This window comes from Rhinatrema bivittatum, chromosome 3 (assembly GCF_901001135.1).
Source record: "Rhinatrema bivittatum chromosome 3, aRhiBiv1.1, whole genome shotgun sequence".
Lineage (NCBI taxonomy): Eukaryota > Metazoa > Chordata > Amphibia > Gymnophiona > Rhinatrematidae > Rhinatrema > Rhinatrema bivittatum.
In genome coordinates, this window is record NC_042617.1 from 410,026,151 (window position 1) to 410,045,392 (window position 19,242).

The 19,242-nt window shown below is 42.8% G+C and overlaps 1 protein-coding gene across 7 annotated transcripts in view; it reads right to left on the reverse strand.

Annotated features, from left to right (window-relative positions):
- The window catches only part of PRIM2 (DNA primase subunit 2), a 608,800-nt gene that overhangs the window by 554,606 nt on the left and 34,952 nt on the right, over positions 1-19,242 (reverse strand). For all 7 annotated transcript variants that reach the window (XR_003855666.1, XM_029595680.1, XM_029595675.1 and 4 more), the window contains one exon: positions 822-942. Coding sequence is in view for 6 of the 7 variants with exons in the window: in XM_029595680.1 (XP_029451540.1) it covers positions 822-942 (121 nt within the window). In the remaining variant the exon portion in view is untranslated. The remainder of the gene's footprint in view (positions 1-821; positions 943-19,242) is intronic.

Genomic DNA, 19,242 nt, shown 5'->3' on the forward strand with positions numbered 1-19,242 from the left:
TAAAAGCAAACAAATATTCTCATGGTGAAAGAACAGTTGTTTACCTGAAACAGGTGTTCTCCTAGGACAGCAGGATGTTAGTCCTCACAGATGGGTGACATCATCAGACGGAGCCTGGCACGGAAAACTTTTATCAAAGTTTCTATGCGGATAGTGGCATGCTGGACATGCTCAGTGTGTTGGTCAAAGCTGCTACAAACTTTGACAAAAACTTTCCTTGCCAGGCTCCATCTGATGATATCACCCATCTGTAAGGACTACCATGCTGCTTGCCCTAGGAGAAAGAAAAATACACTGACAAGAGCTAATATGAGGCACTCGCATAACCAGAGGCAGGTTATCATCTAAAAATAATAGAGAACACCCTCCATGTACCTTGTGTCAGGGAGAAGGTGACCCAGACTGGCAATAGTAAACCAACACACAAAATACACGTTCTTTGCTAATCAATCCCAAGCTAGTAGAGAACTAGTTGCTCTTGGCTGTTTTTCACACTTCTGTCGGCAAGAGAGATCAGTGAACTACAAAGGGCATTTAGGCCTTTCTGTCAGTAAACTGCACTGAAAAGAGGAGAGTGCAGGGAATCCCCATCTAGCCCCTTGCCAACAGAGGGCGCCTGAGGCTTACAGACAATGCCTCAACTCAGCAGGGCACTGAAAGATAAGGACAGCAACTAAGAAAGAGGAGACAGGAAAAAAATAAAAAAAGAGGAAGGAAAAGCAGAGGAGGAAGGAAAAAGCAGAGCAAAAAAAAAAAACACAACACAAAACACCGAGTAACAGAACAGCCTACGGGTAAAAACAAAACGCAGAAAGACTTACGGTTTGATATGTCAAATTGTTATATGAAAGAAACTGCTGGATCGTCTCGTTCTTCATCTCACCGAAGCGAAACCTAAAGAGATCCATTTCCTGCTGAATAAACCAGCGCCTGAGATCCTCACTGGAAAAAAGAGAAAAATTAAAGCTATAAAGAGCTGTATATAATGTTCCTACCACTGTCTGTTCAAGAGAACTAAGTCACAGGTGTAATTAAAATAAACTCCTTTTATGAAGCTAATGTACAAAAAATTGTCAATGTTTTCAGCAACCATTTATCCTGGGTAGATATTCTAGTTCCGAATTAAAATGACTAAATAAGAACATAAGACTTGCCATAATAAGTCAGACCAAAGGTCTATCAAGCCCAGTAACCTGTTTCCAACAGTGGCCAAGCCAGGTCAAAAATATCTGGCAGGATCCCAAGGGGTAGGCAGATTCCAAGCTGTTTATCTACGGATAAGCAGTGAATTTCTGCAACTTTACCTTAATAGTTTATGGACTTTTCCTCCAGGAATTTATCCAAACCTTTTTTAAAAGCATGTACACTAATAGCTTTCATCACATCTTCCAGCAACGAATTCCAGAGCTTAATTATTTTCTCTTCTTAGTTTTAAATGTCCAACTTAGTAGCTTCAATGTATGTCCCCTAGTCTTTGCATTTTTGAAAGAGTAAACAACTGATTCCCATTTTCTCGTTCTACTCCACTCATCTTATAGATCTCAATCATATCTCCCCCTCAACCATCTCTTCTCCAAGCTGGAGTCTAACCTCTTTAACCTTGCTTCATAGGGGAACTGTTCCATCCCCTTTATCATTTTGATTGCATTTCTCTGTACCTTTTCCAATTCTGCTATAACTTTTTTGAGATGTGGTGAACAGAACTGCACACAATACTCAAGATGAGGTCGCACCATGGAGCAATTTAGAGACATTATGATATTTTCTATTTTATTCTCCATTCCTTTCCTAATAATTCCTAGCTTTCGGTTTGCTTTTTGGCTGCTGCAGACTAAGAAGAAGATTTCAACGTATCAAAATGATGCCTAGACACTTTTTCCGCATAGACACTCCTAATGTAGAACTTTGTATTGTGTAGCTATAATTTGGATTACTCTTCCCCAAGTGCATCACTTTGCACTGGTCCACATTAAATCTAATGTGCCGTTTGCTCACAGTTTTGTAAAATCCCCTGGCAATTTCTCACAATCATCTTATGATTTAACAACTTTGAACAATTTTGTTATCATTGGCAAATTTGATCACCTTACTTGTTGTTCCCAATTGCAGGTCATTTATAAAATATGTTAAAAAGTAGTGGTCCCAGAGATCTCTGGGGCACTCCACCATTCACCTTTCTCCATTGAGAAAACTTATTATTTAGCCCTACTGCATTTTCTATTAACCAGTTTACAACTACAATGACACTGCCTCCTATCCCATTACTTTTTAATTTCCTAAGAACTCTCTCATGAAGGACTTTGGCAAATGTTTTCTGGAAATTCAGATGCACTGTATCAACTGGCTCACCTTTATCCACATGCTTATTTATACCCTCAGAAAAATGTAGCAGATTGATGAGGCAAGAGACTTTCCTTGGCTAAATCCATGTTGGCTTTCTCCCATTAAACCATGACTATCTCTATGTTCAATAATTTGGTTCTTTATGGTAGTTTCCATGATTTTGCCTGGCACATAGTTTCTTAGATCATCCCTTCATCCCTTTTTAAAAACCGGCATTACATAGGCAAATCTCCAGTCTTCAGGTGCCATAGACAATTTTAATAATAGCTTATAAATTACTAATAGGTGTACAATTTCCTTTTTCAATTATTTCAGCTCTGAGATGTATACCATCTAGTCCAGGTGATTTGCTACTCTTTAAGGTGTCAATTTGCCCTAGTATATCTTCCAGGTACATGGAGATTTGTTTCAGTTCCTCTGAATTATCACTTTTGAATATCATTTCTGGCATGGGAAACAAAAATCACCACAATTTCAAAATAGACTAGTCATGTGAAGATCTATCAAGGTATCAGCAAGCCTGCCAGTATGCCCTTCAGTACAAGGGCCACCCGGTCAATTAATTAACTCACCTTGAGAACAAAAATATTTTTTAGAAATTTTCTATAATTGCAAATAAAAAAATGCCTCGACTCCAGACATAAAGCCCATGGATATCTCTCTTTACATCTTCCTCAGTGAAGACCGCAGCAAAGAATTAAATTTAGTCTCTCTGCTATAGCTTTTCATCCCTAAGTGCCCTTTTTACCCCTTGATCATCTAATGCAGTGGTCCCCAACCCTGTCCTGGGGGCCCACCAGCCAGTCGGGTTTTCAGGATATCCACAATGAATATGCATGAGACAAATTTTGCATGTTATGGAGGCAGTGCATGCAAATTTTCTGCATATTCATTGTGGATATCTTGAAAACCCGACTGGCTGGTGGGCCTCCAGAACAGGGTTGGGGACCACTGATCTAATGGTCCAAATGACTCCTTCGCAGGCTTTTTACTTCAAATGTACCAGAAAAAGGTTTTATTATGAATTTTTGCTTCCACAGCAAGCTTCTTTTCAAATTCTATCTTTGAATTCCTTATCAATGTTAAGCATCTATCTTGCCAGTGCTTTTGCTCTTTCCTGTTTCCTTTACTCTGATCCTTTTCCATTTCTTGAAAGATGTTCTTTTTGCTAATATAGCCTCACCTTTTAAACATGCTGGTAGTCATTTAGCCTTCCTTCTGCCTTTTCTAATGTGTGGAATACATCTGGTCTGGGCTTCCAAGATGGTATTTTTAAAACAAGGTCCATGCCCAATGTAAACTCTTAGAGCCTGATTTTAAAAAGCATTTATATGCTTAAAATTGCATTTTGAAGGGGGGTTTGAGGGGGTGGGGGGGGGGGGGGGAAGATTAGTCCTGAACGGGATATGTTTGAATAGCTAGTTTTCATCTGTTACTGGGCCATATGCTTTTGGTTCACTATTCTATGATGCTACCACCTTTAGTTTATGCCTGGTTTTTATGTATTGTACTAATGTTGGTATTAAAATGAATAAAGATATTATTCAAAAACAAATTTGCATTTTACACATGCAAACATTTTACCCATGTAAGTGGAGTTTTGAAAATTGCTATAATATATGCCATTGAATTGTCCATAGGTTATACACATGTAAGTGCAGTTTAAACACATGAATGACTTTTTAAAATTGCTATGACAGTATGCATAATGCCTTTTTAAAATTACCTTCTTAACCTTTACAGATGCTTTCAATTTTATCCTAACCATTTCCTTCATTTTATCATAGTCACCTTTTTGAAAGATAAATGTCGCAGTAGATTTCTTTAGTCTCCTCCCTCCAGTAAAGTCAAATTTGATCATGTGATCATATTGCCAGGTGACTAACACCTCTCGCACTAAGGGCCGGATTTTAAAAGATATATGCGCATAGAGTGCGCCAAGCCTATTTTATAAAGGCCCGGCGACGCACAGACGCGTCCCGGGGCTTTACAAGTCCCAGGGCTTGCAAAAAGGGGCGGTCCGGGGGCGTGGCCAGAGGCCTCCAACACAGCAGCCATTTGCCGCTGTGTCGGAGGATTGCGTGCTGGCAGGCTGCCGGTGCACGCAATCTGCGCCTGCCTCCAGGCAGGTGCAAAAGGCTGGATAAAATTTTGGGGGGGGGGGGGGGGGGGAAGGTTAGGTTAGGTTAGGGGGAAGGGAAGTTCCCTTCCAGGCCGCTCTGATTTCGGAGCGGCCTGAGGGGGAATGGGGGAAGCCCGCGGGTATCGGCGCGCACAAGGTGCACTAGTGTGCACCCCCTTCGCACGCTGACTCCCGATTTTATAACTTGCGCGCAAATGTACGCCCACGCGCAGGTCTTAAAATCTACCCCTAAATCCTGTGTTCCACCAAGGAACAGATCTAAAATAGTTTCCCCTCTTGTCGGTTCTTTTACCAGCTGCTCCATGAAACAGTCATTTATTTATCTAGAAACTTTAGTTCTCTAGAATGTCCTGATGTGACATTCACTCAGTCAGTACCGGGGTAATTGAAATCACCCATTATTACTGTGCTGCTTATTTTGTTAGCATTTCATTGTCTGTTCACTCTATCCAGATGGATGGTAATACACCCTCACTGCTATTTTATTCTGCTTTTCACTTGGAATTTCTATCCATAAAGATTCAACATTGCATTTTGCTTCCTGCAGAACTTTGCTCCTGTTTGACTCAATCCCCTCTTTCACATATAGTGCCACCCCTCCAGCAATTTGATCCATCCTATCATTTTGAAATAATTTGTACCCTGGTATCAGAGTGTCCCATGGTTATCCTCCATCCATGAGGTCTCTGAGACACCAATTATATCTACTTCTTCATTCAGTGCAATACACACTAACTCTCCCATCTTATTTTTTTAGACATCTATCATTTGTATACAGACATTTCAAGGTATGTTTTTTGTTTGTATTAACAGCCTAATTATAAGTTTGATGGGTAATTTGAAATCTTTCTGCTCTTTACTTAAATACACTAGCCCATTTTAGCATCCAAGGATGCTCCAACGTCCCTGTTCTCTTAGTATCCTTCAAAGATACATCATTCCAAGCCATGCGCTTCTGAACGACTGTGCTTTCCCCTATCATCTAGTTTAAAAGCTGTGCTATCTCCTTTTTAAAAGTTAGTGCCAGCAGCCTGTCTCCACTCTGGTTAAAAGGAGAGCCCATCCTTTCAGAAAAGCATCCCCTATCCAAAATAATGCCTGGTTCCTAAACCTAAAAAACTCTGATTCCCTGCACCATTGTCTCATCCACACATTGAGACTGGAGCTCTGCCTGCCTCTGGGGTCCTACATGTGGAAGGGGAACATTTCTAAGAATGCTTCCCTGGAGATTCTGGATTTCAACTTTTTACCTAAAATCCTAAAATTTGGCTTCCAGAAACTCCCTCCTCCACTTCCCTATGTCACTGGTACCCACATGTAGCAAAACAGGCAGTTCTGCCCCAGCACTATCTAAAATCTTATTTGTGTCACACATGAGGTTGCCATCTTTGCTCAAGGGTTACTTCTAAGCCAAAACTTAATATTCTGATATCAAAGGTCTACTGTTTGTGTTAATTTTATTTAACACTAGAGTTAGTTTCCTTCTAGATTTGTGAAAATCTTCTATTGATAACAAGAATTTCACAAAACACTCTGCACTCAGACTAACTTTAAGAACTGGGATGGAAAAATGACAGATTTTGTCCACTGAGTGGCAGTGTTTGTCCACAGAAACTGTTTTTTAATTCCCAATGTTACAGGTTACACAAAAATGAAAGAATGAAATCATGAACAGATGCCCAAGCTAGGTCAAAGAGCTCAAAAGGAAAACAAATAAAAAGCTAGTGTTTTCCAAGGAAGATTCTATAAAAACGTTTGAATGTATCACGGAATACCTCGTATATATATTTATGCAAGCTCTCACAAACCTCTTTGACCTGTCTTCATAATCTCCTAAATAAAGCTAAACTATTTCTGGACAAGCTCAGAGAATTCTGGAAGCACTTAGATTAGGTTCTACTAATGTTTAGTTGTTGCCAAACTCATTACCATGAGGTGAGCTAGATCTGGTCCTGCCTTCCTAAATTCATCCTAGTGCATTCTGCAGTAAAACAAATGACAGAAAACCAGGACTGGTGTACCTCTTGTGGAAACACAGAGTTTGGTCAGCAACACAGAAAGGAATGTTAAGTGGTAACAGAATATTTCTCTCCTGTGTAGAATATTTTCTCTCCCAGGAGGCAGGCAGAGTCATTGACTTTTAAGAATTCAGCCTTCTGGGTGACAGACAACAAAATAGTCAATGCCCTGTGTCCAACATTCAAAACAGTTGTCATCGTCTAGAGGGAGCGAGGAGAGATGTAAGTGGCGTGGCAATACAGGTTTATTCATGAGCTCAAAGCCTGCACATTGCTTACACAGACACAAAGGCAGGTAAACGTCAGCTCTCAGCTAGAATACACTTGGCTGTACAGAGTGGAACTAATATTTCAATGCTAGGAAGAGAAGTCTATTCTTACCCTCCCCTCCCCAGCTCTGAATAATGGGACATCACCAAAGATGCATCATGGAAGCATAAGACAGTTTGGAACCTAATTGCCGAATTTTAAAAATCGGACACGCACGCAAATATTGTCACTTATGTCTGTGGCCGGGACCTGTGTGCATTGCGTGCATTTTCAAAAGGGCCAAGCCACGTGCAGAAGTGACAATATGCACATAATTGCTAGGCCCTGAAAAGGGAGCGGGCCGGGGAGGGGCGAGGTAAGATGGCGGCTGTCCCGGGGAAGCGTGCACCATAAATTAATTCAGCTCAGGAGCTGAAGTAAATCAAAAAAAACAAAGAAAAACAAAACAAAAAGATAGGCTTTATGGGTGAGAAAGTTCCCTCAGTCCTTTCCTAAATTGGAGCGGACTGGGAGAGAACAGGGGAAGGCCCGATTTCGTCACCATACGTACTTTTACAAAATTAGTTCCCCCACCCACCCAGCGCGTGCATGTTATAAAATCGGCACGTCCATGTGTGCGTGCCAGGAAGCGCAAGCACATGGACGTGAGCGCACAACCTTTTAAAATCTACCCCAAGGCAAATTCTCATCATCATCAATGCTCTTTCGTGCTAAATTTCTATCAAATGAGACATCAGAAAAATTACAGCACTTGAGAAACAAGATAGAAAGAATTTTTATTTGTATTCTTTGCAGTTTCTGATACTTTCCCTTTACATTAAATGCCTCAGGACAAAAGTCATAAAGTTGGACAAGCCCAACACAGGGCCAAAAGCAGAATAAGTTAAAACTATTCACTTAAAATATTAAAATCTAAAAGACAGAGCCGGGAAAAAAAACAGTCATGCATTTTGTTTCCAAACCCCAGACATTCAAACTCAGTGGCAGACTTGGATACAAAAGTGAACCTGGAGACACAAAAGTATATTGGCAGTCACATCCTATTAAAGCAAGTCTGGGCTGCTTGGAATTTCTTATTCAAGGAAAAGAGGTGAATGGAGCTGAAAAACTGGAGGCATAGCTTGGCAAACAGGAAAGAGGCTAGAAATGAAGTGCAAAGGGTTCAAACATCACCCTCATTTATTTGGGGGCTCCAAGTCCATGTATCAAACTTCTGCTCCACTGCAAAAACTGCTCCCGACTTACCGATGGAAAGAAACCTGTGTTTTCAATGGGAGAAAAAAAACAACACTGCCAGACTGGAGCCCAAAATTGATAAATCTTCCCTATGGCATCAACAGCAGTGGCGCTCAACCTGTGACATAAAAGACCCCTGGGAACTATCTTGCACTATGAGCATTTCTTCACTAAACCCTACCCTCCCCCTACATTTCCCTTTATTTATTACCCACCAATTCAAAGAAAACAATGCTTACAGCACATTACATAATTTTAAACACAAAATATGACACAGACAAAAACAAAGACGCAATAAATACATAACAAAAAGACAGGTGATGACAGCCACTACACCAATACAAATTAAAAACCTGTTTTCTCTTTACCCTCCCAACCTTTCCTCCACCTCCATGTTTCGTTTCCTCCTCACCCATCCTCTCTCTCATTCCCTTCCCTCTCACTCTTTTTTCCACTTCTGTGCCCATCCTCTCCTACCTCCCCAATAAAGCTGCAGTTCTATGATCATGGATGCCATGGGCAGAAGGAGAGAGGAGAGAGTTACCACTTAGGAAAGAGATCTAGTGCATAATACATTGAAATCGTCCCCCAGTGTGCTTGGCGATCAAAAAAGCAAACAGAATGTTAGGAATTAAGAAGGAAATGGAAAATAAAACTGAGGATGTCATAATACCTCTGTATCACTCCATGGTGAGACTGCACCTTGAGTACCTTTGTCTCTGCATCTCAAAAAGGATATACCTGCACTGGAGATAGTGCGTAGAAGGGGGACCAAAATGATAAGGGGCATGGAATGGCTGCCCTATGAGGAAAGGCTAAAGAAGATAGTGCTATTCAGTTTGGAGAAGAGACGTCTGAGGGGGAATATGAGAAGTCTACAAAATCATGAAAGGACTTGGAACAGGTTAATGTAAATCGGTTATTTACTCAGATAATAGGACAAGGGGGCACTCCATGAAGTTAGCAAGTAGCTCATTTAAAACAAATCTAAGAAATTCTTTTTCATTCAGCCCATAGTTAAGCTCTGGAATTCATTGCCAGAGGATGTGGTTTCAGCAGTTAGTGTTACTGGGTTTAAAAAAGGTTTGGATTAATTCCTAGAGCAGAGCTTTCCAAAGTGTGTGTCGCGACACTTTACTGTGTCGCCTGCAGTGTGCTGGTGTGTCGCGCAAGCCCGGTGCACGTGACACACCGGCAAGTGGGAGCCAATGCGGCCGCCGGTGGACCTCATCCCACTGGCGGCTGAGCAGTGAAGTTTTGCTCGGCTGGGCTGGGCTGTGCCGAGGACGCACAGCAGGAAGATCGGAACGGCCTGGTGAAGCTCACGTCACCACGACCCGAAGAAAAAGTCACGTCTAAACGTGCAGGTGCTCCTCCTCCTTCCTGCCCACGCGGCCCCGGAAGACAAATGTTGCCAGAGTCGCACGGGCAGGAAGGAGATGGAGCATCTGCCGCGTGCAGAAGAGGAGCAGCGGACTGAGAAGAGGAGGAGGCCCGGTAGCAGGGTCCCCACCGCGGATCGGCCCGTGAAGATCAGGACCACCGCTGCCGCGGATCGGCCCGTGAAGATCAGGACCACCGCGGATCGGCTCGTGAAGATCAGGACCACCGCGGATCGGCTCGTGAAGATCAGAGCCGCTGCAGAGCCCATCCTGCAGAGACCTGTGAAGAGGAGGCCCAGAGGTAAGAGAGAGGCGGAGGGCCCGTAGAATGCGTGTATGAGATGAGTTGAGAGATTGTGTGTCTGTGCATGCATGAGATGAGTTGAGAGATTGTGTGCTTGTATGAGATGGCAAAAGAAAGAGAGGGGAGTCTGCCTTTAGTGTGCATGTGTATGAATGGGAGTCTGCCTGGGGGTGTATGTGTGTGAATGCATGGGTGCCTACCTGAGGGTGTGTCTGTGTATGAGAATGTATGGGTGTCTTCCTGGGGTTTGTATGTGTGAGAATAGGTGCCTGCCTGTGTGTGGTGTATGTGTGTGAGAGAATGAATTGGTGCCTGCCTGGGGTCTGTGTGTGTGAGAATGAATGTGTGCATGCCTGGGGGATAGTGAGTGAGTGAGTGGTGTGAAAATGAATGGGAGCCTGCCTGGGGGTCAGTTTCAGTGTGTGAGAATGATTGGGAACTTGCCTGGGTGTGTGTGTTTGTGTGTATGTGAGGGAGCCAGAAAGTGTGAGAGCATGAGTGTGTATGAGAAAATCCAGGGGAGTAAGAGTTTGTGTGGGGGGTGTGTGTGGAGGGGGAGAGAGTGTCTTAGAGCCTGAGAGTGTGTCAGTGTCTGTGAGAGCGAGAGGTTATGGTGGGTATAAGAGTATGAATGTGTATGTATGTGACAGTGTATGCGTGAGAGAGAATGGACATGTGAGTATGTGTGAGAGAGAGAGGATAACCTCCTAATCCTCTGGACAGCAGGGGCTTTTTAAAATCCTTATGAGTTTTAATTATTGGGTGTTGTTTGATATATGTGCTGTTTTGAAATATTTTATTGGTGTTTGGGAAATTGTAAAAAATGTATATGATTTTAATTAACAGAAATTCTATTTATCAGTAGTTTTAAAATATTCTTTTATTAGTATGGTTTTACTATTATAACTGATGCTTTATGTTTCTTGATTTTATTTGTCTTATGAGGAATGGTGGTTCTGTTTTTCCATTGGTAATACACAGAGTCTGGTTAGTTTTTGTCTAATTTGTGCTCCTTTATTTTGTATTCTGTATTTGGTGAGGGTCTGTCTCTGCTCCTTGTGTGTGTGACCATGATGAGAGATTCTGCTAGCATAGGGATCTATAGCAATCTGGTTTGTTTTGTTTCTTCAGTAGGTGGTGTATTGGTATTCTAGGACCCAGTATAATATTTACCCTTGCTTTTTCACAGATAGGGTTATTGTTGTTTGAGTCCTTGGTGTTATTTCTGTTGTGTTACAATGGGATTGCAGTTTAGATTTTGAGTGTCTTTTTTGCGAGGTTTTGTATTAGTTCACAATATGCCTGGCAGTGGAAGGTGTTTGTGCTGCTGTTACTGTGAGGTGACACCAGAATTTGAAAATATCTTTTAGTATGATGAGCTGTAAGGGAAACATCCAAGCTCCATTGTTTGGGGGAATTTCAGTGGATGCACAGAGTTACAGAACTGGAGGTGCAGGATTTATATTGACATTGTCCCTTCCTATAAATTCCAGACTTCACTCTCATAGCCATATTGAATTAGTTGAATGAGGCTATCAAATAATTATATAGTGTGAAACTGGCCAGCTTTTTAAAATTACGCAGAAGACCCTTTGGACTTTCTTATTAACACCAAATATTCAAAAGCTGTGTTCATCCCATCAAGCTCATATATCTCATTAAAGAGGTAAATTGAATAACACAATAACGTTGTTTTATTATTGTTATTCATAAATTATAACAATAACATTAATCTTGGAATATTATATATTTTTAATATAAATGAAAGGTTTTCACAAGATAGGTTGTGTCGTGAATCATTTTATTATGTATGTATTTAAGGAAACATACATAAATTGTCGAAATACATTTCGTTCATTTAACCTTTAACCTTTGGTTTGCTAGTGTCCCAAAATTATGTTTGTCTAAAAAGTGTGTCACCAACATGAAAAGTTTGGAAAGCTCTGTCCTAGAGGATAAATCCATAAACTGCTATGATGGTAATTAATAAGCAATAGTAGCTTGTGATCTATCTAAATGTCTGGATACTTGCCAGGTACTTGTGACTTGGATTGGCCACTGCTGGAAACAGGAAACTGGACTTGATGGACCCTTGGTCTGACCCAGTATGGCATATCTTATGTTCTTTTAAATTGCAACTGTCAACTTATGACGGATTCTTCTATCGCAATATTTCAAAATACCATCATGTAACTCCGAAGATAGCTCTAGCCTAGTATATTTTTATATTGACAGTGAAACCTCATATATTATGGCGGGCTATTAATCCGTTTGCCCTTGAACGCCAATGTCAATGTTATGCGGTGATATAATTTCAGCTTCACCGTATCAAAATGTTATAATCATCGGTCTCTCTGACAATTGTTAGTAGTAAGTCCTTGTGTCAATGTACACCATATTATAAAGGGCAGTGAAAAAGGTGAACACTTATCGTGGCACAGTGTGCAGATGGGTTAAAGCTCTGGCGTTGGCCCGACACGGCTCGTGTTTCTGGGAACCTTCTTCAGGGGCCGCAGTATGCCAGTACTGTAATATAATAAAACTAGGTTAAGACTTGAAACAAGAAATTTTTAACACAAACTGCAAGCTGCTCGGTACCTACTTATTCCCAAAACTGCCGGTATGTTCTGCTGTGGGGCTGCAGCGATATTCGGGCAGCAGGATCTGCCATTTTAGACTACCTGTTTTGTACCTACCTCTGAGGGCGGAAACAATTAATGCTGACGTCAAACCACTTAACTCAAATGGATTAACTAAATGAGCGACGACCATTCCACAGATTCATTGAGACCAAGAGGTGATTCAGATGATAATGTAAAGATCCACCATTGTTCTCGGAAATTCAGTAATTGATTAATATTACCACCGCAGGAACTCGGCGTTATTTGTTCCAGGATTGTCCATCGGAGTTGGTCAAAAGTGTGGCCTAATGTGATACAGTGGTTAACCATAGGTGCCTCCATATTTGCGGTATTAAGGCGGCTCCGATGTTCAACCAGCCGCGTTTTAATTTTCCTGCTTGTGCGTCCAACGTATGTTAATTGGCACGGACACTGTATCAAGTAAACCACCGATGTGGAATTACAGGTTGTTTCTGATCTTTTATAATAAATCTTGCCTGTGCGGGGGTGTTGCCAAGATGATCCCTCCATTGTGGTGGCACACATTCCACAACTGCCACATCCAATGTGATTACCTTGCTGAATGACTGTTTTCTGGCCAGTGATTGCTGCGTGCACTACAAAGTCCTTTAAATTTTTGCTTCGTTGGTATGCAAACAACGGGTGCTCAGAAAAAATGTGATGCAATTGCAAAACATGCCAATGTCTTTTTATGCTTTGCATAATTAAATAAGATTTATCAGTGTGTGTGAGTACACAAATGTCAGTGGTGACAGGAGCCTGAATTTTGTATTCCAACAACCCTGATCGTGGGGAGTGCCACGCTCTTTTGAAGGCTTTGTATACTGCACAAACACAATACAGCAACACACAGATATCGTTTTTAGATATTTCCATTTTCATTCATAATCAACACTTACACACTTCCATTCATCGCAAAGATACAGAAAGAAACAATCTTCTTAGATATCATAGTTTTCACCCTAGAGCATTTAAACAAGGCCTCCCCGTCAGTCAATTTTTTAGGCTTAGACACCTATGTTCATCAGATCTCGACTTTAAAACTCAAGCAGGTAACCTTGCAGAGAGGTTTTTTTCTAGGGGATATCCTTACAGTGCAGTATACAAAGCCTTCAAAAGAGCGTGGCACTCCCCACGATCAGGGTTCGTTGGAATACAAAATTCAGGCTCCTGTCACCACTGACATTTGTGTACTCACACACACTGATAAATCTTATTTAATTATGCAAAGCATAAAAAGACATTGGCATGTTTTGCAATTGCATCACATTTTTTCTGAGCACCCGTTGTTTGCATACCAACGAAGCAAAAATTTAAAGGACTTTGTAGTGCACGCAGCAATCACTGGCCAGAAAACAGTCATTCAGCAAGGTAATCACATTGGATGTGGCAGTTGTGGAATGTGTGCCACCACAATGGAGGGATCATCTTGGCAACACCCCCGCACAGGCAAGATTTATTATAAAAGATCAGAAACAACCTGTAATTCCACATCGGTGGTTTACTTGATACAGTGTCCGTGCCAATTAACATACGTTGGACGCACAAGCAGGAAAATTAAAACGCGGCTGCCGCCTTAATCGGAGCCGCCTTAATACCGCAAATATGGAGGCACCTATGGTTAACCACTGTATCACATTAGGCCACACTTTTGACCAACTCCGATGGACAATCCTGGAACAAATAACGCCGAGTTCCTGCGGTGGTAATATTAATCAATTACTGAATTTCCGAGAACAATGGTGGATCTTTACATTATCATCTGAATCACCTCTTGGTCTCAATGAATCTGTGGAATGGTCGTCGCTCATTTAGTTAATCCATTTGAGTTAAGTGGTTTGACGTCAGCATTAATTGTTTCCGCCCTCAGAGGTAGGTACAAAACAGGTAGTCTAAAATGGCAGATCCTGCTGCCCGAATATCGCTGCAGCCCCACAGCAGAACATACCGGCAGTTTTGGGAATAAGTAGGTACCGAGCAGCTTGCAGTTTGTGTTAAAAATTTCTTGTTTCAAGTCTTAACCTAGTTTTATTATATTACAGTACTGGCATACTGCGGCCCCTGAAGAAGGTTCCCAGAAACACGAGCCGTGTCGGGCCAACGCCAGAGCTTTAACCCTGCTGCACATCTGCACACTGTGCCACGATAAGTGTTCACCTTTTTCACTGCCCTTTATAATATGGTGTACATTGACACAAGGACTTACTACTAACAATTGTCAGAGAGACCGATGATTATAACATTTTGATACGGTGAAGCTGAAATTATATCACCGCATAACATTGACATTGGCGTTCAAGGGCAAACGGATTAATAGCCCGCCATAATATATGAGGTCTCACTGTCAATATAAAAATATACTAGGCTAGAGCTATCTTCGGAGTTACATGATGGTATTTTGAAATATCTTATGTTCTGTCAAGATAAATGAAGTGAGGCGGGAAGTAACACCAGTACACTGTTCTGACCCAATCTAGACTGGGCTAGAAAGAAGGCATAGAGGACAGGAGCTGAACTTCTTCCAACAGTGCAGGCCTCACTTTACCTCTTCCTCTTCTCTCAACAAAACAAATTCTCCCTAGGACAGGGGTCGGGAACCTTTTTGGCTGAGAGAGCCATGAACGCCACATATTTTAAAATGTAATTCCATGAGAGCCATACTAACTACAACCCCCCCCCCCCCCCAAAGACCTGCCAAAAGTCTCTGGTGGTCCAGCGGGGGTCCAGGGCTTGCAGACAAATCTTTAATAAAAAAGTAAAAATCTAACAAAAACCCCCACCCTCCTGACGCCCCCCAAGACCTGCCAAAAGTCCCTGGTGGTCCAGCGGGGGTCCAGGAGCGGTCCGGGAGCGATCTCCTGGACTTGGGCTGTCGGCTGCCAGTAGTCAAAATGGCGCCGATGGCCCTTTGCCCTCACTATGTCACTGGGGTTGTAGTAAATTAATTTTTGAAGTCTTGGGGGCGTCAGGAGTGTGGGGGGTTTTGTTAGATTTTCACTTTTTTTTTTTATTAAAGATTTGTCTGCGAGCCAGATGCAGCCATCAAAAGAGCCACATCTGGCTCGCGAGCCTTAGATTCCTGACCCCTGCCCTAGGGCATACAAGGTAGGCTGCAGAAAGCTTACACACTGTTCTCAGCAGTTTGCTGCCCTGACGAGGGGAAGGGGAGAGTGAAAAGTAGAGCCTGGCAATTTGGATCCCAGTTTGATGCAAAAACTACCAGTTCCACAGGTACTCAAGCAAATTTGCTTACCATAAACGGTGTTTTCCGTAGATAGAATGAATTAGCCATGCTATTTGGGTGACATCACGCTCTAGCAGACATTCTTCTCCAAGATTCAAAGTTTTGTATGCTGCACATGCACAGAACTTCCCGCGCATAGTGCCTCATCATTCGGTAACTAAAAAAGCTAGAAGGCAGCAGCCTTGGTATATAGAAGCAGAAAACAACAACATGTCCAGGGAGGAGGGTGGGAAGCAGAGCTAATTTATCCTACTATCTACGGAAAATACCGCTTACGGTAAGCAAACTTACTTTTTCCGTTGATAAGCAGGCTGAATTAGCTCTGCTAATTGGGAGACACAAGCATATAAATAAAAAACCCAAGGTAAGGAATAGAGGTGTTGGTTTATTTCTACCCATTATGCCATACCTTACATTTCTTTTTTTTACTCCTTAGTGGACATTGTTTTCTGATCTAGCACAGTAGATAAAACTGCCTGTCCTAGTCCGCTATCTGTGGCTGCTAAACGGTCTAAGCAGTAGTGTGTGGTAAAATATGAACTGAGGCCCAAGTGACAGCTCTACATATGTCCTCTATGGGAACATTTCGCAGATGCACTATAGAAGAAGCTTTAGCTCACAGTTGATGCACTGAAAATGAACCAGATAAGGGAATTTGTGTTGAAGTATGACAGAACTGAATACAGTTTGTGATCCAGTTTGATATGGTTCTTTTGGAAACTGCCACTCCTAGTGAGTTTGGGTTGAATGATATGAACAAATGGGAAGACTTGCGGTGAGGCAGAGTTCTTTGCTTATGGTAAACTAATGCTCTTTTGCAATCTAACATATGAGCATAGATTCTTGTTGGCATGAGGCCTGAGAAAGAATATAGGAAGTGTAATGTCTTGACTAATATGAAAAGCTGATACCACCTTGGGAAGGAACTTAGGATGAGTCTGGAGAACTACTTTGTCGTGGTAAAATTGTAAGTAAGGTGAGAAATAAGGCTTGAAGTTCACTTACTCTTCGGGCTGAAATTATTGCTACTAGAAAAACCACTTTCCAAGTTAGATATTTCAAATGAGAAAACTTGAGAGGTTCAAAAGGAGCTTTCATTAAGGTTGATAAGGCTACGTTGAGATTCCAAGGGACTGGGGGTTTCCAGATTAATCTTCATCCTCCAAAGAGTTCTTTTATGAAACGAGATATTAAAGGATGTGAGGCTATGGAGGAGCCATTATGTCTCATTATATGCTGCTGTTCTGCTTCGGGATGTGAACCCTTGGTCCAGCGAGGCACGTAAGTCCGGTCGCTGGAAGGCGAGACCTCGCCTGGAACTCTCCTCAGACGGCGGGACCAGAGATCTGGATGCAGGCGCCTCCTGCAGGTCGTGGAGTCCAGATAGCTAAAGCCTCCTGCCGGTCGTAGGATCCGAAACGTCTCCGAGGAATCGTGGAAGATAAAGCTGAGCTGGCGCCTCCAGCAGGTCGTGGGATCCGAGACGTCTTGGATGAGTCGTGAAAGGTAGAGATGAGCTGGCACCTCCAGCAGGTCGTGAAGTCAAAGACGAGTAGTCCAAATGGAGCGGAGACAGAGGGGATCCAAAGCCGGTCCAGAAGTTGAAAACCAAGAATATCTCACAGCCGGTCCACGGGTCAGAAAACCAAAGGGAACACTGCAGCCAGTCCAGGGGTCGAGAGCCAGAGAGTATACCAGAGCCGGTCCAGGGGTCGAGAGCCAGAATATACCAGAGCCAGTCCTGAATCGAGAACCAGAAGATACCGCAGCCAGACAGGAGTCGAAACGGAGGATCAGACGCAGGAACCAACACAGGAACAAACCAGGAGCCCAGAAGAAGTCAAGGCAAAGTCTGAGGAGCAGACCTTGCCTTTAAATAGTTCCCTCCAGCCAGCACACCAAGGGAGAGCCAATCGTTGAGGCAGGAAAGACTTCTGCAGCGAATCCCCTGCTGCCACGTAGTCCCTGGAGGGGGCGGAGCCAGCGACCGGAAGGGGAATGACGCCGCGGCCATGTTGTGCAGGGCGAATCGCGGCCCCGATCCCTCGACCCAGCACCTCCTCCTTTACAGAAACGCGGCGGTCTGCCGTGCAGATAGGAACAGCTTCTCATCGCGGCTTGCCGCCGCGCTTCATAACAGCTGCTATGGCGCTAAGGTGTACTCTTACCGAAGAAGTAGCTAAGCCTGATTTGGAGAAGTGAAACAAGAAAGTGAGGATTTCTGTAGGTGTTGAAGCAAATGAGGAAATTTTTTTGAGTTTGACACCATTTGGTATCTCTCTTCCATTTGAAGGAGTAGTTTTTTCTTGTTGATGGCTCTCTCGCTGCTATTATGATCTGTTGAATATCAGCTGTAAGAGTTATGCCTTGCAAGATCTTGCATTCAACATTCAGGCCATCAGGTGGAGTGAAGAGGGTGAAGGAAAGTGCCCCCCTCCTGAGTTAATAGGTTCAAGTCTTGACCGAGGTTCAATGGTTCATTTTCAGAGTACTGTCCTAGATAAGCAAACCAGGGTTGTCCGGCCATGCAGGTGCTACGAGTATCATGCGAGATTGGTCCCAAATCAAATTTCTGAACTGTCCTCGAGATTAAAGGAATTGGAGGAAATGCATAAAGGAGACTTCGAGACCATGACATCAGGAAGGTGTCCTGCTTGTTCCTGAGAGGGCTTGGGCATACTGAGCAAAACTGACGAACCTTTCAATTCTGTTCTGTTGTGTTAAGGTCTATCCAAGGTCATCCCTATCACAGGAAAATCTGGTTTGCTACTGACTGGTTGAGCGACCATTCGTGGGGATGAAATATTCTGCTGAGATGGTCGGCTAACATATTCGCTACTCTCGCAAATAAGTTGCCTTCAACAGTATTGAGTTGCTGAGAGCCCATTCCCCAATCCAAACTGCTTCGTTGCAAAGAATCCAGGAACTTGACCCGTCTTGTTTATATTGTTGGTGTGAATCGTGAAGGTGTGACCTCAAAAGATGCGCAAATGTTTTTAGAGCATACTTCATGGATCTGAGTTTCAGGAGGTTTATTGGATAAGTCCTCTCGACTTGTGACCATAGACCTTGTGTCTTATAATTTAGGAGATGCCTCTGCACAAGGTTGGGGAACACATCTATGGTGAGGATTAGGTTGTGGGCCGTTCTCGAAGAGGAGATCCCACTCTTAGAACTTCCGGATTTAACCACCAAGAAATATCTTTTGCCATGGATAACGACACTGTCACTAGGGTAGACATTGGTTGGAGATACTGAATCCATTGTGCTTTTAATCCCCATTGAAGGTGTCGCATGTGTAGGTGAGTGTGGGGCACTACGTGCATGGCAGCTGCCAAGTGACCCAGCAGAATTAGGATTTGATAGGCAGTGACTTTTGACTTTAAAAGTAAGTCTGTACCTAGGTGATGAATCCGATCCATCCTCTCCTGGGAAAGGAATGCACGAGATTCGACTGTTTACCTTGGCTCCTATGAATTAAAGAATCTGAGTTGGTTTGAGTACCGATTTCTTGATAAGGAAAACCAGAGATTCTAGACACAAGATTGTCATCTCTAATTGCTAAGACAAGGAGTTTGAGTCAAAGAGAAACTATTAGCCAATCATCCAGGTAAGGGAATAGTCAAATCCCTTGACATCTCAAATGGGCTACTGCCACAG